The 23,484-nt window shown below is 41.5% G+C and overlaps 3 protein-coding genes across 5 annotated transcripts; 1 reads left to right on the plus strand and 2 right to left on the minus strand.

Annotated features, from left to right (window-relative positions):
- The first annotated feature begins 3,888 nt into the window (after nt 1-3,888).
- LOC133916337 (lipid phosphate phosphatase gamma-like) lies at nt 3,889-6,815 on the plus strand. Its single transcript, XM_062359965.1, has 3 exons — nt 3,889-4,620; nt 5,787-5,997; nt 6,539-6,815. The coding sequence occupies exons 1-2, from the start codon at nt 4,144-4,146 to the stop codon at nt 5,991-5,993; spliced, it is 684 nt and encodes a 227-aa protein (XP_062215949.1). The 5' UTR covers nt 3,889-4,143; the 3' UTR covers nt 5,994-5,997; nt 6,539-6,815.
- Nucleotides 6,816-14,035: 7,220 nt separating this feature from the next.
- Nucleotides 14,036-17,512, minus strand: LOC133916338 (uncharacterized). Its single transcript, XM_062359967.1, has 11 exons — nt 17,069-17,512; nt 16,800-16,864; nt 16,572-16,683; nt 16,166-16,233; nt 15,994-16,071; nt 15,799-15,863; nt 15,605-15,671; nt 15,290-15,472; nt 14,983-15,039; nt 14,779-14,874; nt 14,036-14,517 (listed from the first exon to the last, which is right to left on the minus strand). The coding sequence occupies exons 1-11, from the start codon at nt 17,391-17,393 to the stop codon at nt 14,353-14,355; spliced, it is 1,281 nt and encodes a 426-aa protein (XP_062215951.1). The 5' UTR covers nt 17,394-17,512; the 3' UTR covers nt 14,036-14,352.
- Nucleotides 17,513-18,277: 765 nt separating this feature from the next.
- On the minus strand, nt 18,278-23,457 carry LOC133916339 (RNA pseudouridine synthase 5). Of its 3 annotated transcripts, none has more exons than XM_062359969.1 (14): nt 22,855-23,457; nt 22,708-22,777; nt 22,580-22,607; nt 22,310-22,356; nt 22,062-22,152; nt 21,523-21,700; nt 20,466-20,553; nt 20,296-20,377; nt 20,036-20,111; nt 19,807-19,874; nt 19,569-19,638; nt 19,250-19,334; nt 19,049-19,142; nt 18,278-18,531 (listed from the first exon to the last, which is right to left on the minus strand). In XM_062359969.1, exons 1-14 carry the CDS (start codon nt 22,982-22,984, stop codon nt 18,448-18,450), a joined length of 1,191 nt encoding a protein of 396 aa, XP_062215953.1. In that variant the 5' UTR covers nt 22,985-23,457; the 3' UTR covers nt 18,278-18,447. The 3 variants fall into 3 exon arrangements, with proteins under 3 accessions (XP_062215953.1, XP_062215952.1, XP_062215954.1); XM_062359968.1 differs by having other exon boundaries at nt 22,310-22,374; XM_062359970.1 differs by having other exon boundaries at nt 22,461-22,607; nt 22,855-22,905.
- Nucleotides 23,458-23,484: the final 27 nt, after the last annotated feature.

Consider the following 23,484-nt stretch of genomic DNA (forward strand, 5'->3'; position numbering starts at 1 on the left):
ACACGGCCAGGCTAGTGGCCGGGATGGCCACCAAGAGCTGCGGGTTTTGTCTCCGCGATAGCCTCGCCAACTCATACCTCGAGATGGGCCTTAAGTCCTCATGATCGGACTGGAGGGAGGACCGGTTCTACCTCAAGACCGATGACATCTTGGATAATATCCACGTGCTGAGCGGACCAGCTCAGTACCACAAGGACTGGGGAACCACCCCCACACCCACCACGGAGCTATTGGTCCTCGCAGCTAGGGTCAAGAATCTCGTGAATGTCGGGCTGACGGGAGCGGACATTGTCCATGACTTCGTTAAGCGCCGGCTGTGCCCTTTGTCGAGGAGAGCACCTGGCCTATTTGTACACTGAGAGGGATGCTGTCATTCGGGAAATCTCCACAGGTAACATCACATCCCTTTTCATGGTGTATGCTTGTTGATTGTATGGTATCTTACGTATTCCCTTATCTTAGAGTTGGCTGACGATGTTGTCAACGGGTCAAACTCATGATGGCGGCCACTGTGAGGAAGAATGGACCTCCGCGAGATGATTTTCTGTTGTGCGATCTGTCGCCTTCAGAGAGGGCCCGTTGGATGGTATGCCTAGTTTTTTCTGAGACTTTTTGATCCCCGATCTTCCAATGGGTTGAGGTTTCATAGTTCATACTACAACAACATCTTGCACTGGTCGATGTATTGCGTCCGGTGATTGTCGAGGCCATGGTCACAGAAGTCAGTGTAGCTGGTCCCGGAGGTTGCCAGATTGCCCAGAGCTAGACGAAGGCTGTGGGTGGCAGTCTCAAGAGTGACGCAGGCCAGCAGGGGGCTGACTCGCGTTTCTCTGACCAGGTGCCCACTGACCAGACATCCCTCGACCAGACCCCTTCTGCCCAGACTGGGAGCGGTCAGGCCACTACTAGTCGAGCATCTACGCTTAGGGGGAAAGACCAGTGGGAGACTCGTCTGTCCTGGACATGTCCATGCGCGTCCGTGGGTCGTCTGTAGGCCTATCCTCCTCGAATAGGCAATCCAGCGGCTTCCTGAGGACCAGGCTTGTGCTAACGTCTCCGTGTCCACGGTGAGTTCTCTGGTTGGTGTAGGATACATCGAGTTCGTATTCCCCTTTTGATTACATGGTTCTGTTGTTGTTGTAGGCCCTCGACTGCTCCTACAACCCTGGTCGTGACTCCCCCTCCGGCGCCACAGCAGGGCGTTCCGGTCCCTTCTCCAGCGTCGGCCTCAGCCTTGGGAGCACTAATCATGACTCCTGTGCCGATGGAGCTGGTCATGAAGCCTGTTCCGGGATTCGACCGTTTCTCGAAGCTGACAAGGAGGCAGCGGCGAGTAGGTGCATCGAGTTGGAGAGGCAGCTGGCTCAAGAGAAGGAGGTGAGGCTCATGCTTCAGTAGAAGTATGGCGAGCTCCAGCGCTAGCAAGCTGCGTTCACCGCCGAGAATCTCTGGCTCCAGGCGAATGAGCATACCACCCACGACCTTCTCCTGGATGCCATTAAGGCGTTGGTGGATCCCTTGGGAAAACTTGGGCTGGACATCATTGAGCCACAATCATGACCCACAACCTTGTCCTAATCTCGTGCCACCAATGTTCTCTTGGAGAGGTTTTCCAAGCTCTCGGGTATCATGGCGGCGAAAGCCACGGAGGATGTGACAGAGGCTGTGAGGGAGACTACGGGTTACATCCTCCGGTGCTACTGCAGTCATGACCCCAACTTCGATCTGGGCGTCATTCGGGAGGGAGTCACGACCACTAGACCTGAAGCCAAGGAGAAGCTGCAGCAGGAGTGTCAAGGGGCTGTAGGTTTCGTAGAGTCTGTTTTTAGGGTGGAGACCACTGAGGTGTAAGAACCAAGCAGTAACTCTGGTTTTGTAATATATCTGGATAATGCCTTTTATTTTCTGATAAGCTTGTGTCACCACTATGGTCGTAGACTCCATGACATGTCCGAACCTGGTGCTCACTCCGAGCCTCCGACCACGCCCATAAACGGAGAGTGGCTGGAGCTGACCGGCCCCTCTGCTTGCAGCGTGCCCTCGACCACGCTTACCGATGACTTTGGTGACCAGTGTACTCGGAAGGCGATGGATGAGTGTGAGCTAGGTTTTACTGTCGAGGGAGCGAGTCTGCAGGGCGATCTTGAAGGTACGTTGGTCCAATCGTCCGAGCTTCCTGCAATCTTAGGCTAGCCGTGTAAAATTTTGACCAACTGACTCCTGCATGGCTCTTATCCTGTTTGTCAACCAGTTTGTCAGGAGGAGCTGCTTACGGTATGGCGAGACCTAGCGCAAATGACCAGGGAGAACGATCAGCAGCGAGAATAGTTCTACGATCGCCTTAATCACTTTCGGGATGAACTCCTTGTGGCGCGGAGGGACCAGGAGAAGATGGTCAGGGAGAATGATGAGCAGCGTGAAAAGTTCTACGATCGTCTTAGCTGGGCTTTTACCCCCTTCGACTCGTTGCTCCGGTCAGCCGGCATTCAGGTTCGTTCGACACCTAGAAACACTGTGACCAGTCATATTGACTGGTTTTTGGTGGCCTCCGAGGAGGCCCATGATCTCAAGGACAGGCTTTGCATGACGGTGGGTGACCATTTGCTGGATGTTGGAGCCACCAACGTCTGCCTTGCCTTGGCTTTGCGTCCAGGAGCATTTTCCAGACATTGACCTTATCCCTGTAGTTTCTGAAGGCTTTGCCGACGCTAAGAGGACCACGGAGGAGCTTGATGTCAGGCTGACCTATATCTTCCTACCGTTCATTCTCTTTTTTGGACCGTTCAGTTTGATCCCCTGCCACATGTTTTTGGGTCCCGTATGTACTGATCAGAAAGTTAGCGTCAGCCTTTGGTGTGTGGCTCGGGGGGTTGCTTTGTAATGAGAGGAGCTGTTATTTAAGCAAGTTTTCCTATGCTTGAGTAGCGAGTAGATTAGGAGTGCTTGCTATGTATGGGGGGATCACGTTGCACTGCATGTGAATTAGGTTCCAAGCGCTTGTGATGGCTTAGCACGACAAGCCCTTTGGTGGTGACCAGCGCCCGACCCGATTTGGGGCCTGTGGCTTTGTGGTCATCAGGGTGAACCTCAACACGACAAGCCCCTCAGTGGCGACCAGTGCTCGACCAATTTTTTGATATTACTGACAAAGGGAGAGAAGATTGACGACTAAAGCAAAAGACATACATAGTGAAGAACAAGCAAAATATCAAAGTTGACAAATGGGATTCATCTATATTTGATATCAAAAGCAGCAATAGAGAAGCTCTTGTATATATCGATCAAGAGAGATAGTAGCATAGAGAAAAGTGGAGCCACAATAAAAGAGGACTAAGTGGCAATAATATGCATCTAAGCAATATTGTAAGGCTTTATACTCTTTATGATTAGTATCATTTATTATTTGTCATTTACTTTAGTTGTATTGTCATCGATCAAAAAAAGAGAGAATTACAGCGAAAATAATCCTGTTAGGCTATGATTATGATTTTAATGATTAATAGCCCTATAGAGCCGCTATCGGAAAGGGTGACCCCACAGAGGAGTAGGAAAGAGGGCACTCGTCGAGGAGTAAGCATAGCCGTCACCGACGCCGAAGGAGATGAGGACAGGTGCGAATAGGGCTCAGGTGGTGTGCAAAACATTCACTCAAGAGGTGACCGAAACACCAGTTCACACGATCGCTCTGTCATGCATTACATCGTTCGGCTAATTTCACCGCATAGAATGATACAACATCTGGTAAGAATATTTTAGAAATATATATAATTATTTTAAATGAATTAGTTCTATCTATCTAGCCCAACAACAATACAAAGTAAGATCTCGTATCTAATACATGTAGCGTCTACATCCGTCCAAACACTAGCTTATTTCATCCGGCTATCCATCTGAACCATCAGGTCTGTGGCAGCTCTAGTCTTCCTCCAGCTCCACGACGATCGTTCCGCCCACCACGCCTCCCAAGCCCCCCCCCCCCCCCAAACACACGCGGAGGGCGCAAATCCCCGCGATCCCAACGCCAATCGGAGGAGGGAGCCGGGCCGATCGAGTCAACCGCCGGACCCCAATCCCAAACTCCGCCGTGAAATCAAATCCTCCTCCAGTCCTCCGCAACGCGGGCCGTGAGGCGAGAGCGTGACGATGTCTGGGGCGGGGGATTACCAGGAGATGGCGGCATCGTTGCCACCGTCTCTGAAGGCCATCACGCTCACCCACGTCCGCTACCGCCCGGGAGACCCGCTGGGCCTCTTCCTCGCCTGGGTCTCCCTCATCCCTGTCTTCATCAGCCTGGGCGGCTTCGTCTCCCATTTCCTCTTCCGCCGGGAGCTCCAGGGCATTTGCTTCGCCGCGGGGCTCCTCGTCTCGCAGGTCCTCAACGGGCTCATCAAGCATTCCGTCGCGCAGTCCCGCCCGGCGTACTGCGAGCTGCTCGAGGCCTGCGACTCCCACGGGTGGCCCTCCAGCCACTCGCAGTACATGTTCTTCTTCGCCACCTACCTCTCGCTCCTAGCGCTCCGCCGGTCGCGCGCGAGCCGGGTGATCGCCGCCGTGACTTGGCCGCTCGCCTTCCTCACCATGCTGTCCAGGGTGTACCTGGGGTACCACACCGTCGCGCAGGTGAGACCCTGAATTTCGGATCCGATCTGATGGGAAGATTGATTTTCCCCTGAGCCATGCATTTCTCGGCTTATGGCCGATGCAACAACTTGTTAACTCTGTGATTGTTTCCCTTCGCATTAATCAATAGGCAGTTCTCTTGCCTTGCTTCCAAGAAAAAAAAAAAAATTGTGTCCTAGCTGTGATTCCCCTGTTAATTCGTTTATGTACTTCTAGGGTATGGAAAGTTTGCTAGTTTAGACATCTTTATGCCTGAGGCTAAAGATCGCATCTTTATGCATATAATGAGCCTGATACTGTGGTTTCCAGTGAAAGTTTACTAAGATTGACCATTAAGGGAAAATCTTCATGTGTTATGACAGTGATTTAGCATGTGCGGAAACCATAGCACTTTCCATAACTATATTGTTTGTCCTAATCTTAACAGAAGGGTAAAAACACGTCCAGTAACCAAACAGTTTCAAAGAAAGCTGAAGAAAAGTTAGCAATTCACTACCGTTTTGCCAATTTGAAAGAAAACTATGAAACAATAATCTCCATAAAGATTTACGAAAGATCATCCAAACTCTAGTAAATTCGTTGTTTAGTCAGAATCATGAACTGGTCCCCTGTTTTTCTGTATACTATCATGCATATATGTGTACCCAATGACGTTCATTTATCTGCATAGAAGTTGTTATATCTTTTTGTGTTGAAAAGTAGTTTTGTGAATGTTTAATAATGCTTACGTGTTGTATCAATCTATTTAGCATTTAATTTGTTGGTTCAGTAAAAGTGTAAAACAATAGCATGTTGTGTGAATTTGTCCCTACGAGCATTTTATTTGCTCATCTCTTTGGCAGCTTTTGTTAGCGGGCAGCCCTCGGTGCTGCGTTAGTATTAGTGATCGTCCTAACTTCATCCTTAGATCGTTTTGTTGTACATATTTCGGTCTGGAGGAAAAGACTGTTTGTAATTTCGTTGCTTTTGTGTAATGAAATTCGGGTTATCCATCATTTAGTGCGATCTGGATGATAATGTGCTCCTTGGATTGGTTACTTGTCTCCTTACATACCTGCTTATTTGGAGGAAACGTGTTTTGATTTGATTGTTTTTATTTTAATAAAAATATGGCAAATATTGCATCTCGAAAACTGAAAGTAGTTTAAATTTGATAAATTCACCAGGTTTTCGCGGGAGCAGTAGTGGGCCTTGTGTTTGGTGCTATCTGGTACTGGATTGTCAACACCATGCTTGTTGAGTACTTCCCAATGATCGAGGAGAGTGCAATCGGGAGGTGGTTCTACATCAAGGATACATCTCATATTCCAGATGTGCTCAAGTTTGAGTATGATAACGCAAGGGCCGCAAGGAAGAAAGTTGCTACTGATTGAGCATGTAAGTCAAGCATCTATTTTGAATTTGCTTGTTTAGCAGATGTTGCTCATACATGAAGCATTGTACCTGAAAATCACAATTATATTTCATTTTCTTGTTTATAGTTGAGGCATTTGATCCAAAAATCACAATTCCTAGGTCAGCAATCTTGTTCTTATTCGAGGAACTCAGAACTTTTTGTTGCATGCTGATTTAGTCATAAATGCACTTGCTCCAAATTCTTGGCATGGTTGAAATTAGTGTAGATACATGGGAAGCTATTGTTAGTCCCATTTAGCAACTCCAAAAGCTATCGTCGTCTATCAAACTTAACCTCTGTTTATCAATTTTGATTTTACGATACACAGATTTGACCCCTATCGGGAGCATCACAAGCTAAACTTGTGTGATGAATGGTTTACCTTTTACCATTTTTATGACCATCACATAATAGTCCCTGTTTTTCCTGTCACGATCAAATTGGCTCAACCTTTCTCCATATGATAAAATTACTTGACCTCATCTGTCGAACTGTTCCTCATATTTTCTTATGTCAATGCAGGTTGTGCTGCCGGATTGCATTTTACTGTTGTTCAGGGGGTTTATAAGAATGTGTGCGGCATGATATTTGCTCCAGTTACGCTGCACACGAACACATGTACTCGTAGCAGCAACATCAGTAGAAGAAATGCCCATTAGAGTTGCGCCAGTCTTTTTGTTTCCCATGTTGAGTCGTTTTGTTTTTTCTTAAAGATAGTTTGATCATAATTTGATGGTTGTTTACATTTAGAGAATGACCAGTGAACAATACGTGAATTCATCTCTCGTACCCTGATTCACTCTTTCTTTGTTTCTCTTAGCTGTAAGATACTAAGATAACTGAAATGTATTGAATCCAATGTTGCCGAAACATGAAGAATAGACATGATGTATGTCGTTTTCAGGGGCGGTGGTCTCTACTAAAATTTCCCAAACCGAAGGAGATTACAAGAAAAGTTACAGCACCTTTTCAAGGAAACGAAGCTCTCTCGTTGATCCAAATTATACTCTCGTTGTTTTAGATTTAAACATAAGAATTAAGGTTGCACCAGTAAATGATATCTTTTTGTTGAAGTGTAAACAAGTAGAAACTAGAACTCAGAGAATTAGAGTAAAAGTTTGGTATCCATTCCATTGATCTAATGTTATTTTACAAGGTGAGGGGTGCCGTTGGAGAGATACCTCTTCCCCAATGGACACCAGAGCAATGCCAAAGTATAGAGAAGATCAACTGCAACTCTCCTTGATCGATCCATCATTCATATATTGATCAATAAAGAACTCTTTCAAAAATCTCATGGGAAAAATATAAGGAGAAAATTTGATGGTAATATATTATTGAAAAACTCCTTAAAACTCAGTAGGCAAAAATCTTAAGAGCAAATGATATAACATATATGCTTATATTGATATCGTCTCATTAAAAACCTATATATATATATATATGTATATGTATGTATGTATGTATGTATGTATGTATGTATGTATGTGTATATGTATGTATGTATATGTATATGTATGTATGTATATCTATGTATATATGTATGTATGTATGTATGTATGTATAAGTGTGTGTGTATATATATATATATATATAACTAGCTATAGAATATCCTATGGCCGGACTCAACTCACGCATCGACCCGACCCAACCCATTTGCTCAAATTGTGAGTTTTTTTTTTCCTATTTTGATCTCCAGTTTTGGGGTCCGCGCCATGGACAATGGCGCGGATATTGTAGCGCGAACACGGCCAACATCCGCGCCATTGTCCATGGCGCGGACCCGCTCCGTCATCTCCAGTTTTGAGCCCTGGGGTCCGCGCCATGGACAATGGCGCGGATATTGTAGCGCGAACACGGCCAACACCTGCACCATTGTCCATGGCGCGGACTCGCGCCATGACCCGACCCAACCCAACCCAACCCATCTATTTTGATCTCCAGTTTCGACTCGTAGGGTCCGCTCCATAGACAATGGCGCGGATGCGCGGACACAGCCAACATCCGCGCCATTGTCCATGGTGCGGACCAGCGCGGACCCGTGCCATTTTCCATGGCGCGGACCCCAGGGGATCGTGGGCATGCGGGAGGGATCGGCTAGGGACGCGAGAAGGGTTGGTTGGGTGCCCTGGCTATAGAATAACCTATATTATAGCGAGCTACATATTATACTTGTCCTATATATGTATGTATGTATGTATGTATATATGTATATGTATGTATGCATGCATGCATGTATAAGGTTTTTTTCCCCTTTATAAGTTTTACTCTCTAGTTTTGTCATACAAGGTTTTTAATGAGGTGATATCAATACAAACATATATGCCATATCATTTTCTCCTAAGATTTTTCCCTACGGAGTTTTTAAGGAGTTTTTCGATGGTATATATATGTATGTATATGTGTGTGTGATCATAAACATGTTATAAACTAGGGATTGACTCTTCTGAACTCTGCAATTCTCGAAGTCTTTGTATGCCAATTCCATGAATACATTTCTGGAATATTAAAGTGGGTAATGACTTAGTAAATAAATACGTTAGATTTTCACATAACTTCGTTTGCAAGATATATTGTGGCAATATACATTGTGATACTTCACTTTATATAACTTGTATGCATTTGAGCAATACAAGCAGCATTATCTTGATAGATAATTGTGGTGTATTCTGATGATCTATAGCACATGATCATGGAATATGATTAATTATTTTGCAAAGCAATACACTCATATGATGCTTTATATAATGTTATTATTTCAGAATGATTGGTAGAAGTAGTAACTAGAGTTTGCTTTTGATGACTTCCATCATAAGGTTGTACTATCATGTAGGAAAATAGAACCGATTGGACGATAAACTAGCATCGGTATATCCTACCATGACCATGTCTTGATATTCTGCTAGAATAAATCAAGATTATTTGTACATTGGAGATATCTGAGGATATTCCATAAGGCAATCATATATCCTTTTGTTGGAGCTATGCTATATCAAGCTAATAACTCGGCTACAAATGCAAAGTTAGGTTTGGTGCAATTTGCTAGATATTCGAATGCTCCATTCATACTAAGATATGGAACTTCAGGTCCCGATATCACCTCATCATGACCTTTAGATCTGAATGGATGTCTATCCATACCAAGGGATGAAACGACCATATGTGCTTTAGATGGGATTCCTGATGGAACGTGCTCAAGTTATAGACTTAAGCAAAACTTGGTTTGAACTAAGTATTTCATCTTAAACTCTGTCTTAAGATAATTGTTTGCCACTTTTATATGTTGCGTAGTTCATGTAATGAGATGATACAAAATCAAGTAAGGGATTTCTTAATGAACATATATGGGTAGTTATCATTTGAGTAACCCTTCAATAGAAGGAACTCACTCAATCAATTGCACCATATTTTATCTAACTGATTTAAGTCATAGAGTGATTTTTTTTAGTTTTATAAAATACATATTGCGATTTGCTTTTGGGTTCAGAATTTTAAGTCCTTCAGTGACTTTCATATAGATATCAAAATCTAGTGACTCATATGAGTATGCGGTCACTACATCAACTGCATGTATAAATCATTTATACTGTCAAAATATTAGATATCATAACTTAATTTCACATATAACTTGAGAGTATGTTATCATCGAAAATCGATGATGGGTCTCTGCATGAACTCTTATGCTACAGGCCTCGCTTTGTATCTCACCACCTCATTCTTTCAAATGAATAGACCTATTTTGCTTTCAATGAGAAGTCTTAATGAAGAGTATGTATTACAGAGGTAAATACCTATCTTTTGTTAAGCGGGTGCAAATCTATCTCAATTGTTTCCTTCTATTTGGCCCAGTCCGAGTGCTAGAGGCACTCTGCCATGGCCATTGACTTTTGGTATGGATACATTTGGAGGTCTTTGGTAATTTTCGAGGAGAAATATAATATCGACAAATTGTAGTCTTTATGTTGTATAATTAAGGGAATCAATATAGTCTATGGATATTTCATTAACCCTTCTAATCCTCGTGATTTCCCACAGTAATAGAGTTAAGGTGTTCCGATGTTTCATCATATAAGTTTGTGCGCACATTTGTGTTGGGATATAGATGTAGAGTATCCATTAGGTGTCTTTCAACAAGAGGTTAAATTTTATTTACTTATTTAGAAGATATCTTCATTTGCTTCTGCGACTGCTTAAGAAGCATTATTTGTGCCTAGATTTCTCCTCCTCTTATTTTGGGAGATGAGTGGTTTTATAAGGTAGTGATTGGCTGTAGTGATTAGTGATAAGTAAATGCAATTTACAAAGTATTTATAAAGTGTTGTAAATTTATAACTCTCTGAGCTTTTTGTTTAGATTCTTTAGTACGTGGATCAGAGGACTGAAGACATTTTTTGGGGTACATATCTCCCCCTAATGATGGAATAATTGTATTTGTCAAAATATAATCAGTGTGACGGGCTGTATCTAAGTTTCATGTTAGGAGTTTGAGGTATTATATCATTGACGAAGAATTATAACTCACTTAGATTCCTAATTTCCTATGGGGACCCATTGATGTAGGTTGCGGTGCTGTGTGGTGATACCGATACGTAGAGAGTGTGACTGAATTTGTGCAGATAGGAAATATTTGGTTGATTTGATCGGATTGGGATCAAATCTGTAGCATGTAATAATGCATGATTCTAACTAGAGGTTCATAAATCACAATTCCGTTAGGAGTAGCTATGCAATTAATTCTTCTGATCTCCTTCTGTGCTCGGCCTTCATGTCTCTGTTTATCCTCGGTTGGCACTTGTTGCTCAAATGGAAGAACCACATGCTGATAACATGTTGAAGTGTAATAGAAACTAGAACTCGAGAATCAGAGTGAAAAATCTTGTATTCATTTAATTGATCTGATGTTATATTATACAGGATGAGGGGGTGTCGTTGGGAAGACACCTCTTCCCCAATGGACATCAGAGCAAAACCCAAAGACAACTAGAGTATGGAGAAGATCAACTTCAACACATTCCACACATCTTCATCACCAATAACTTCCACCTACTCTCGTTTGATTATTGAAGGGTCTAATTAGTTAGTGAAGGGATAATTGTTTCATATTGTCTCAATAAAAACCTTATATGAGAAACCATTATGAAAAATTCATAGAAGAAAAGAGTGCAATATTCGTAGTTTGATGATCATTAACATGTTATAATTTAGGAGTTTACTCCTCCTAAACCTTATAAATCTCGAAGTCGTTTCATATCAATTCTATGAACGTATTTTTAGAATAAAGATGTTGGTAAGGGCTTTGTGAATAAATTTGCTATATTTTCACAATATTGTGTTTACAAAATATTAATTTCTTCACTTTTTTGTAATTCATGGGATAAAATAATGTTAGGGCAATATATTTTGTGATATTACTCTTTATATAATATGTTTGCATTTGAGCAATACAAATAGTATTATCTTCATAGGTAATTGTAGGATGTTTTGATAAACCTATACTGCATGATCCTTGAATATGATTAATCATTATATAAAGCCATACACATTCAAGTGATGTTTTGTATAAAATAATTATTTTAGAATGATTAGTGGAAGTGGCTACTAAAGTTTGTTTTAATGATTTCCATGAGAAGGTTGTACTACCATATAGGAAGACAAACTCAGTTTGTAATATGACAGTTTGGGGATTAGATAAATAGCCAGCAACAATGTATCCTACCATTACCATATATTGATTTTTCTAATAGGATAAACCGAGATCTTTTATACATTGAGATATCTAAGGATCTGCCTTTCACCAACCAAATACCTTTTTGTTGGGGTAGCACTATCTCTAGCCAGCAAGTTGACTATGAATGCAATGTCATGTTTGGTGCAATTTGTAACATACATAAGTGATCCGATGATACTAAGATATAAAACTTCAGGTCTCTTCTTCATTATCCCATAGGTTTGAATAGATATTTATTCATATCAAGGGATCGAACAACCATAAGAGTTTTCGATGGATATGATTTATCCATATTGAATTTCTGCATTATTATCTCGATATATGCAGATTAGTATATCAATATTTCTGAGGGAAAGTGCTCAATTTGTAGACCAGAGCAAATTTTGGTTTTCCCCAAGTTTTTCATCTCGAATTCCCTCATAAGATGACTGCTTGCTTATTTAATGTGTCTTGTGTATTTCCGATGATATTAAGATTATCGACATATATTGAGATGATATAAAATCTAGTTAATTATTTCTTTATGAATACATGTGGGCAATCATCATTATTCAAGTACCTCTTTTGTTGAAGGAACTCACTCAATAGGTTGTACCACATTATTCCTGGTTGTTTTAATCCATTGAGTCACTTTTGTAGTTTTACATAGTACATGCTGCGGTTTAATTTCAGATTCCGAAGAGACTTATATAGATACTCGAATCAAGTGACCCATATAAGTACGTGGTTAATACATCCATTAACTTCATGGATAAATTTATTTATACTGGCAATGAATATCAAAATATTATTTCACTCGTAACACGAGAGTATGTTTCAATGTAATCGATGTTGGGTCTCTACGTGAACCCTTTTGCTACAAGTCTCACTTTATATCTCACCACCTCATTGTTTTCGTTTCTTTTCTGAATGAAAACCCATTTATCCCCCACAGGAAAAGCAATATGAGGAGTAGGTATTACTAAGAAAAATACATCTCTTTCGTTAAGCTAGCGTATTTCTACCTCAATTACCTCCTTCAATTTGACCCAGTCTGAGCGCTTAAGGCACTCTGCCGTGGACTTTGGTTCTGGATCTACTTCGATGTCTTTGGCAATTTTCGAGGAAAAATATATGTTGACAATTGTAATATTTATGTTATATGATTCTCTTGCATGAATATAGTTTTTGGATATTTCAATTATATCTTCTAACTCAATTTTCTATAACGATGGAGTTAGGATGTTCTGATGCCCTAGCATCAAAATTATTATGCACATTTGTGCTAGGTCCTAGATGTTAAGCATCCGTTAGGTGTCTTTTAACTTGAAGTTGAATTTTATTTACTAATTTAGAAAATATCTTCCTTTGCTTCTGTGGATGCTTTTGAGAAGCATTTTTATTTGTAACTAGATTTCTCCCCCTCTTATTTGTATTTGGGGGAGAGATGGTTTTATGAGGTATATCCACTCTTTCTGATATATTGACGCAGGGATATGTGATTTAGTGACACATTTGTGGTCAATAAATATATCTGACATATTATTTGTAATGTGTTGCAAAATTATAATTCTCTAAACTTATAATTCAAATTCTTTAGTATGTGGGTCTAAAGACTAAATGTATGTGACATTACAATCTATTTCCTGACATTCTTTGTAGAGTAGAAAGTAGAATAGAGAATCAAAATTATTTCTTCCACTGCAATGTTCTTGTACATTTATACATGATGAAAGGGTGAAAGTTACCGTTGGGAAGACACCCCTCCCTGATGGACAACAATAATCGCAAAGAGCAGGTAGAAATTGATTAACCATAATAAAGTAAAGGCAAAATGGGAACAAAAAGATGGAAATGCACCAATAATATATGCTCCATCTGTCCAAGTATGCAAGGAGTATTTTATTTTGAAGTAGATTTTGACAGTTGTTTTCTCACATAATATATCACTTATAACTACGAAACCAATATAATGTGAAAGCACTTTAAAATATAAATCTAGCTGTATAATTTTATACTTATAATTTGACAAGCATTGGTCAAAATATACAAAATTTGACGTTTTAAAAAACGTGCACGGCTTGTATTTTTGGACGGAGGAAGGAACTGCTTATGTTTGATGAAGAGTATGGGAGGCTAAAGCAACTTATACTCCTATTTCGGATGGATGGAAGTGTTCAAGAATTTTCTGTTTGTTTGACCTCCCGCGAGGGTAGTTGATAGAAGAGTATTACTGCGTTGAAATGGATGCAGTGCAAGTATTGACCACTTCACCAATCATGAACACAAGGGATCACTTCTTAACAAGAGAATGATAAACACCCGCAAAGTTATATTCAGTTGAGGTTGATATGCCTGTAGTAATAAGTCACTAGCATGCTGACATGCTGTGGAGGAATGCACCTCTGGCTACAATCTCAAAACGCTAGAGATGGACAAGTATCAAGCTCTCCGTACTCCCGAACAGCAAGGCACGTAGGGCAATAGTTGGGTGTGTGATAAACGTGTCCTGAACTCTCACAAATCACATGCAAAAGAGGATAAAAGTTTCTCAGGCTTCAGAAATCTCGGCAACTTGTAGGTGGCCACCAATGCTATATTTGCATGCACACCATGAAGCACATAAGCACTATGATCCTTGACTTGCCATTGCCAGATCTGCTTGGTTAGAAGTGGCATCAGGAATACTACCAGGGGGGGCTTGTTTCCTTTCTGCCTGTAGTGATCGACACAGGGATTCAAGCTTCTCCTTTTGATTTTTCAACTTCTCTATTTGCTTCTTCGTTAGCTCACGCTGCAGAAACATCATAAATGCGTCAAAATTAGCAGAAACAATTTACATATTATGCAAGATCAACTGGCACAAGGTTTTCCTAGTATACATATGAAGATAAATGAAACTGTATGAGCTAGAAAATCAAGGGTAGTTAGCCATACATGATAAATGAAATCGTTGTGAATTGCTAAAAAAGCAGGCAGATATAGTTATCGAAAGCAGTGGTCTCAACAGAGCGCCCTGTTTCAGCACAATCAGCTTTTGCAGTGCACACATTACCTCTTCAATGAGCTTCACGAGAGCAATATCTGAGTTCTCACATTTTCCCTTCAAAAATTCGTTGTCCTTCTTCAGATTCTTTATCATCTTCACCATCTGATGCAAAAGATCATACGAGACTTTTACTTGTCAATAAACAACTGTTAACTAATAAAGCAGATACAATGATATTGATCGTAAACCAAGACAAGCTGTAGAGCACACCTTTTCCATCTCCTGCTTGTAAGTTTCAAAGACTTCATTGCTTTTTGACAGGGTATCCTGAAAATTTATTACAGAGAATTTTAAATTGCTTGAAAATTTAAATTTTCACCTACAAGGGGGAAAAGCCACCACTAAAACTGATAAAGTGCTTGAATATTTTTATATGTGTTGTTGTTTCATCTCTAGCCTACCCCAAGTTCATTGAGACTAAAGGCTTTGTTGTTTTCATCATCTAGTGGGAGAAAATCCATCATTAAGTATGCTCTGGCTATTCAGAACCAGGAGAAGGTTTTATCTGCGGAAGTACCTGAAACTGCTGAAATCTTTCTCCATCAGAAGCTAGTTGCAACCGCAGGTTCTTCTCAGTAGTGATAAGTTGAGAAACTTGCTCAGCATATAACTGCATTTGGGTATGTTCCTGAGCAGCCTTCTCTTGATGTTGTTGAATTTTCAGATCAGCAAGCTCAAGTTCCAGCATCTTCTCTTTCAACTATATATATATATATATCATAACAATTTTACCAAAAGCACAACAAACAGCATATAAAGCTGGTGAGAACTATCATGGTTGTACAAATACTGATAGTACTCAGAGATCTATGAATAGGGTATAAACATTTACCTGGTGAGCATATGTCTGCTGAGTAATATTATATTGATCAGCAAGGCCTTTGAGTTTACTTCTCAACCTACAAAAACAACTGTCAATGTGCCTAGCTAGAAAAGTCAGAAGGGACTTTCACTAATGGAGTTGCTAATAAATCAACTAATGAAACTCCAAATGTTCAAGATATGCCTAAAAGCTTATTATCTTACAAATTGTTCTCTTCTAGCTGAGCAATGCATTCATTTTTCTGCTCCTCAAGCTTGATGCTCACATCCTAAAAAGATATCGTGAATATCTGATGAATAAGAGCTTAAAAGTAGACATATAGGCAAAAGAAATAAAGAACAACATTAGTATGTATTTGTCACAGATTATAATCAGATGATGCATGTTGAGTTGTTGACCTTTATAGCATTATTGAATTTGTCAGACAGTTCCATACGCATGTTCTGCCCCTCTGTCGACACCCTCCGGCACTCTTCCTGAGATAAAGATGTTAAAAAGGTATCACAACTGACCAGAAGTGCAAAACCCGTTGCTAATACTCGATTCAAAGTTCAAACACTCTGAACATACCTTTAGCATTTTGTTTTGACGTTGAAACTCCCTACAAAGAGATTCCAGTTTTTCTTTGACTGCAAGGGCTGCAAGGACCCAACGTAAACGAAAAATGTTAGGTAGATGAATTCTAGGAGCACATTGTGTGTGCAACAGTTCAAATGCAAAGTAATCAAGATGTACATAATTTTTAATGACATTTAATTATCTGTGTTAATTAGTCCAGGTTAGAAATTCCAAATTAACATTACTTTATTATTACATGGATATTAGAAGGCATACATCCAACCAAACAAAGTACACCGGCAAAGTGTTTTGCCAGTGACAATTTAATCAAGAATCACAAAGGGATGGATCTATACATTACATTCAACTGCTGAAGCAGGAGGCATATAGCAACCATAATTTCACATGAAAAACTCACCAGCATCCCTCTCTGCCACCACTTTGTGGTATCGCTGGGCAAGCTCCAACAGCTCTCTGTCCTTCTCTAGTTTACTGCGCTTCACAACCTTGCGTTTTGGCTCACCACCCTCCTAGAAAACCTAGAAAATCAATCCCATTTTGCCGAGACTAATTCTTCTTACAAATGCCAATATGATACAAAGAGATAAGTCAAAGCCCTATCACTATATGTCTCAGCGTTGACAACCTTTTGATCAGTTGTAGATTCCGCTGGCTCTGTGGCAATGATCTCCTTCAAGGACTCTTTAGCATCTGCAACAGAAGAACAATAAAACAAGGTAATGAAACATAGTGTCTAAGCTACATTGGGAGCTCAATCCACAGTTATAGAATGACACGCGAGAATTTCTACATTTCCCCTGAATTGTAACGGAACGACTACCGTTAAAAGTAGACTCGTATCGGGAAGCTCGCGATTAAAAAGAAAAAATCGCGATAGAGGTACGGACGGATCACCTTGGCTGTCGCTGGCTAGTCCGTGCCGCCCGAGAGCCCGCTCCGGCTCCGCGGCGGCGTCCAAAGCGACGCTCTGCAGGGCATCGGCGGCCGAGGAGGCATCTAGGGCCTCTCCGACGGCGGCGGGGAGAGAGAGTGCGCCTAGGGTTTCCCCGCCGCCGGGAAGGATGGCGGGGTGGAGATCGGAGTCGAGAGCGGTATGCGGTGGATCATCAGCGATGGGCGCGGGGGAGGGAGGAGGGGCCTGGTCGGCGGCGGAGCTCTCGACGAAGCCGTCGGGGAGGGAGTCCGCCTCCGGGAGGCGCGTCGCCGGCGAGCCTTCCATTGCGCGTGTGCTGCTGCGCCGTATTCGCCTTCTCCGCTTTTGTTTTCTTTTTTTTCGAATTCCCGATTGCTTTGGGACGTTTCGGCGTTCTGGGGACTGGGGACAGGAATGCTTCGGAGTCGCAAGCCTACGCGTATTGCGAAGGCCCACCCCCACAGCCCCGACGAAAGAATCGTCGTCTGACAGGTCGTGAGCTTACAGTTTGTTACAATAAGCTCGCGGTAATAAGGCCCTTAGATTTTGGATGATGAATTGTAGAAACTCAATTTAAATAAATTATAGATTGGATCATAATTTAGATATATATTTACAGAATTTATTATTAAAATATAACCGTTTATTTACAGAATTCATAATCTACATTTAAAAACAAACAAATAGGACTAGATCCTGGACAATACGTATATGTGGCCAACCGCTTACGGAAGGTTGCTGGTTTTGCACGCCTACGTGGAGCTTCGCGTGAGCGGTTTCGTTCGCCGTCGCTGCGCGTGAAGGCGCTAGAGCAATTTCTATGTGTAAACTAACAGTTTTATAAGCTCGAAGATTAGCCTGAAAATTAGCGGCCCTCATTGGAGATTAAGGCTCTTATGCAAATACTTTGTTATTTTCTCTCTTTAGGCGTCTGTCTAAGCATTCTTGCATTGTCCAAACCCTAAGGATTCTGGATTCAGATATTAGGTATAAAGAACTGCCATGTTCGTGTAGATGAATTCGGCAGTTCACCTGTCCTTATTTACCTCATCCATTTCAAACAATAAGGCATATTTTTTTAGTGAACACAGAGCATTTGTTTAGTAAATTGAAATTCAAACAGACTACATAAACTTCAGAAATAGAACCTTTTAGTTTGTTGGACATACACTACATGAGACGCCACTGCGTAGAGCCAAAAGTTTTTCGCTTGTTGGCATTGTTGTATAGTCAATAGTGTACCCCAGAGGTATTTCCTTAAAAACAAGGTGTACACTAGAGGTGTAAAGCCTGAGGGCAATTGCTGAATGCTAAGTTCAACCAAAATGCATGCAAAGATTCTAAAAAAATGTTTACAAGTTCAACCACCGACTTGCTCAGCGGTAGCATGGCGTTCCTCTCGAGTCTGTAGAATTTGTGGCAGAGGAGCAGTGATTTTCACCATCTGCAAAGCCAGACATGGTATGTACAGTCATAAGGGGGTGGAGTAGTTACAATGTGCCGATTAAGAAACAACATCAAAATTTTCTTTTAAATTCTGTATCTAGACCTGTCTTTTTTTAAGTTAGGCATATAGTAGAAATCATTATTGGTCAATATGCTCAATACCATCTCCTCTCCTATCTGCTTTTGTTCAGGTCTACAGTAAAAGCGTTTTACCAACATAATATAATACTTCTATACAGGTTCACTCTAAAAAAAGATATTCTATACAGAAGTAAAACTTCATCAGTAAATAAAAGTCAGTTTTCTGCCTTTGTGATTGACATCCTGTTACCACCTTTCTAGAACATCTGTTAGTATAGCATAACACTGCAATACTGTCTTATTGGCATCAATATCGCGGAATATGTAAATTAATTTCCGATTCAACATATGACTTGATCTAGTTCTTTAGGTTGTAAGCTATCGCACAAGCCAGGTAGATAATTCCGCCCAAAATTAGAAGTTTGTTTAATCACCTTATTTGTTGTTGGATGGCAAAGAACCAGCCAATGTGCATGTAGGTGGTACCCACAGTCTCCAGGAATAGGTCGTAAAGGCCTCTCATAACCTCTAATAAGAGCAAGATAGGTTAGTCAAACTAAATACAAGACCCAAAATAATATTCATGTATACCATCCAAAGAGGTATCGCAGTGGAAATGAGAATAAAAGAACTACCCATCATGTGCAAAAGAACTATCTCTGCCAGTAGATTCTGGCTCATCAATTTTGGGGTGCCCACCAATAGCATAGAGAGGATCATCTGTTGGCGAATACAGATAAACATACATGAGATTTGTTTTACAGCTGTCTGAAATCTATATTGGATTTTAATGATACTAGGGCCAACAATACCTTAAAGAAAAATCATGTACTGGTATATACAAAAGTGCTTTGTCCCGGAAAGGTAGATGAGATTCATGTACTTTGTCCAGCGCAGTAATAAAATAAGTAACTGACAAAATGGCATACTTTTAAGGTAGAGCAAGAGACTTGCCTACAAGAGGGTGCCCAATGTATGCAAGGTGTATCCGAATTTGGTGTGGTCGTCCTGAATGAATTTGGACCTACGTCAATCAAGGAAAAAAGAAGCATCACAAATTAAAATGCACAAGGCAACAAGAGAAAACTTGACATTATACATGTTGTGAATCCAAAAGGAGTTGATGCTATCACGTTTGCGAATATGCAAAAGCAGGACAGAACACATTTTTTTCACAGTCAACGCATACTACCTGGACCATTGTCTTATTTTGGCATGGAAGTCTCTCAAGAACGCATACTTTGCTCATTGCTGGTTTTCCTGAAAATTGATGACGCAAAATAACATAAATACTAAATCAAATGAAGAGAACTAATGAAACAAGCTTTGCTCAACATAAACTGCATCATGAACAGTAACGTGATCACTCAACTCCTGAGGACCTTCAACAGTTCTAAGTTACAGGAGTAAAATTGTAGTACCTGAGGAACATGCTGCATAAAGTCCCTCTGCAACTCCAGGATAATGAACTAACCCTATGGGTTGGGTAACCACAACCTACAGGTGGGATACAACAAATTATACTGCATACTTGTGTTCAAGACAAGTAGATCGTACATACAAAATTTCTAAAATGGTATGAATGACTAATCAAGGGGAAAACAGGGGGTCGGAATCAATAGAGCATAATCTAGTAGATCAGAATTGCGTATTAAATAGATATGAGGGAGAAGGATAGTACCTCATCATTCTCAATTATGCCAGTCACTAATGCTCGATAAAATTTTGAAATTTTTCGTTCTTTACCGAACTCTGTTTTATCCCTATAAATTATATCTATCACTTGAACTGTATGCATGATGTAAAACTTGAAAGAATCTTTTCAAATTAGGAAGAGAGAAGTTTGGACACCTTTTATTTCCAGCATTTATAGCGCCTTCAGCGAAATAAGATGCAAGTCGAACTTTGGCAATCTTTGTCTTGGCACAAAGCAGGAGGCCTAGCAATAGAGTGCACAGGTCAGCAGCAGCTAGCAAAAGCAGACATTATAAACTAAAACGAAAACAACAAGCAAAGCAAATTACAGAAGAGCATATGTTGAATGCGCAGTGTTGGCCAAACTATCTTTTTCGGCAAAAGACACATTTATTGCAGAAGTTTGTTACCAGTGGAACAATTTGTACATGCAGCCCTTTCTATCTGACAGATCAGGTGGGAACTCATCTTACAGTGGAATCGTTGGAAACAAAAACAAAAACAAAAAAACTCGACCCACGGGGAGAGACGTCCCCGAGGCATTTTACTAAGGTCGAGAAACCCCCCAAACGCGGTGCGCAACCAACGCGCTCAGACCTCACAAGGGAGCGCGACCAACACCTGCGAGGGGGGGTTTTTTTATTGCGAGAACCGGAGTTCGAGCCCCAGCCAGCGGATTCAGGCAAGAGCCCCGCAGCCCCACCCTCCCTGGCACACACACGCCGCTCTTGAACCAGTGTAACCTGAGTATCTGCATCATCTTGCGGTTGGGTTCCCACGCCGCACCATGCTTATTATCCCTCCTCTGTCCACCTTGCCACATCATAGTTAGTTCAGGAAACTCCCACCACCATCGTCCTCAGCTTCCTAATTCTATGTCATTGTGTCACAACTTGAACTTTCCTGCTAACTTTTCAGCAAGGTTTTGAAAAGTAGTAACCAGTACTCGACCGGTTGCCCACCTAGTAGCGATTACGCAGTATAATCGACTGATTATGCAGCCTAACCGGCCTATCAGACAAGTGCACCAATTCCTTGTACACAGCCGAGGAGACCCGTTTTCAAAACACTGCTTTTTGGAACACCTACTATTTCTTTCTCCTAGATTCCTATGTTAGCACAAGTTACAAAAAATTGCATCTGCTAGACATCAAGTGAGTGTCAGTGAACCAGAGTTTCTGAGTATGATTGAACTGAAAATAAAGAAACAAACCTGATGTGCCCCTTCCTAATCGATGAACAGGTACTGGATGTGACTGCACATCTTTTTTCTTTGAGCGGCATGATGAGGTCATCTTCCAGTCCTTCAGTTGAAGCTGTGCTAAAACAGTGCGCTGTTGGAAGAGTCCTTTAGGAAGAACTTGCAAACCAGAAGGCTTATTAAGGGCAACCTGACAAAATCTTCTTGGGATAAGATTTATAGTTCTGACTTCTGAATGTAAAATTGTAAATTAGCTTCATGTGTTATTACTGATTTTGACACACATGCACAAGAATGAAGAGAGCCTCATACTTTATTGAAATGGATACAAGATTTGCAAGTTCAAGCTAGTTGGATGTTCATAAGTCGATAAAGTTAAAACTTAAGGCCATATCTTTCAGTTCTCAGAGAAGCATAGACCAAATTAGACAGGACTTGGAAGTTGAACCATGCTAACCAGATAGGGCTACCAAATGTGAAAGTTAGGTCAAAATGTCCAGAACAACCTTTATCTCACAAACTTAGAAATACTGCCAGGTTTATTTGCATACCATGTCATCATCCTCATAAAGCACTTCCAGCAAATATGGCGCAAATGGCTCCTGCCACGGGAGGCGATGATAAACCAACTTAGAATCATCCCTGCAAGACAGAGTTAACTTAGATACCTGTCATATTATCATGGACTTCTTTCAAATTAGAAATACAGACCTAAGGGAAATAATGCAGTGTGATTAAAGATGGGAAGGGAGATAACAATGAAAGCACGTTTGATGAAAAAATAGAAGAAGAAAGTTACCTGAGAGTCATATCTGGATCAGTGACAACTTCACCATCAACGGTTATCTGCAAACAAAACGAAGCCTTCATTTGCATTCGAGTAAATATGTGACGGAAAATCAGAAACTTTCTCATTTTCATATATATATCACATGCATATGGTTTCATACATGCATGTTCCCTTCTGAAAACACACCAAGTCACCAATCCACATAGCTCAGGTACACAACTACACAGACAGCACGAAATAGAGAAGACGAGTAAGTTCACTAAATGTTACATGCCCTACCTGCCCATTACGAATTCTCTTGATCCACCTGCAGAGCGCACCAGCATCATCAAATCAACACAATATCCCAAGAAAACCACCATCCGGTCACGGAGATCGGGAAGTAAGCATGGTCGTCAGGAACTTACCCTGGCAATGGCGCGGAGCTCTTGTAGTTAGTAGAGTAGAACTCAATCAAGGTGGCGGCGGCGTCCGCATCTGCTTGCAAGTGGAGGAATCAGAACAAGTACTAAAATCCACAGAGAGAGGGAGTCGGAGGGCGGCGGACAACGGACCAGCGCATCGGAACGTGTCGGTGTAGGAGAGGCCTTCGTTGAGCTCCGTCCATGGCGTCCCAAAGGAGTAGAGCGCCCGCGGCGGCGGAGCCTCATCGACCACCGGAGTTTCTCCCGCGGCGGCGGACATCGCGTTGGAGAAGTGGTTTAAGGGTACATTTGCATATTAGTCCACCAAGTTTTGTTTTCTCCTTCCCGAGCCAGGCTGGTCGATCGGCTTCGCCTGATCAGGTCTCACCTCAGCCCTCAACCGAAGTGGAGCACACTCATTGCACCATGGCAACAGAAAAGAGTGCGCCGCCGCCGGAATTCTGTATGCCCAACTCCGGCGGGCCTTTTTTTTCCAGCAAATGGGAAGAGAGGACCATCCATGCCGAGGAAAAAAAAAGGGGCAAAAAGGTCTCAACTGAATGATTGATGTACACAAATGGCGACTGCCAATTTAAATCTGATCATTTGTTCGCAATCGGGAAGCTGGAAAGGAGTAAACAGGCACATGCTCTTGCTTCTTAGGCTTGAGTGGAGCGAGTAGGATTCAAATTCAACATTCATCCCCCGGTGTCTGAACCCGATTTGGATGGACAACCATGAGAAATTAGCTGGTCTTTAACAATTTATAAGTATGATTTG

This window comes from Phragmites australis, chromosome 4 (assembly GCF_958298935.1).
Source record: "Phragmites australis chromosome 4, lpPhrAust1.1, whole genome shotgun sequence".
In the NCBI taxonomy this organism is placed as follows: Eukaryota; Viridiplantae; Streptophyta; class Magnoliopsida; order Poales; family Poaceae; genus Phragmites; species Phragmites australis.

What these genes read in the sequence shown, in the direction of transcription:
- LOC133916338 (XM_062359967.1), bottom strand. Translation starts at nt 17,393, where the DNA reads ATGGAAGGCTCGCCGGCGACGCGCCTCCCGGAGGCGGACTCCCTCCCC. An exon ending in CAGCTAGAAGAGAACAATTT is followed by an intron (nt 15,672 to 15,798) that starts GTAAGATAATAA and finishes TTGTTTTTGTAG; the next exon opens with GTTGAGAAGTAAACTCAAAG. An exon ending in ACAAGCAGGAGATGGAAAAG is followed by an intron (nt 14,875 to 14,982) that starts GTGTGCTCTACA and finishes CTTTTGCATCAG; the next exon opens with ATGGTGAAGATGATAAAGAA.
- LOC133916337 (XM_062359965.1), top strand. Translation starts at nt 4,144, where the DNA reads ATGTCTGGGGCGGGGGATTACCAGGAGATGGCGGCATCGTTGCCACCG. An exon ending in GGTACCACACCGTCGCGCAG is followed by an intron (nt 4,621 to 5,786) that starts GTGAGACCCTGA and finishes TAAATTCACCAG; the next exon opens with GTTTTCGCGGGAGCAGTAGT.
- LOC133916339 (XM_062359968.1), bottom strand. Translation starts at nt 22,984, where the DNA reads ATGTCCGCCGCCGCGGGAGAAACTCCGGTGGTCGATGAGGCTCCGCCG. An exon ending in AGCTCCGCGCCATTGCCAGG is followed by an intron (nt 22,608 to 22,707) that starts GTAAGTTCCTGA and finishes TGCGCTCTGCAG; the next exon opens with GTGGATCAAGAGAATTCGTA. An exon ending in CATTGGGCACCCTCTTGTAG is followed by an intron (nt 19,335 to 19,568) that starts GCAAGTCTCTTG and finishes ATTCGCCAACAG; the next exon opens with ATGATCCTCTCTATGCTATT.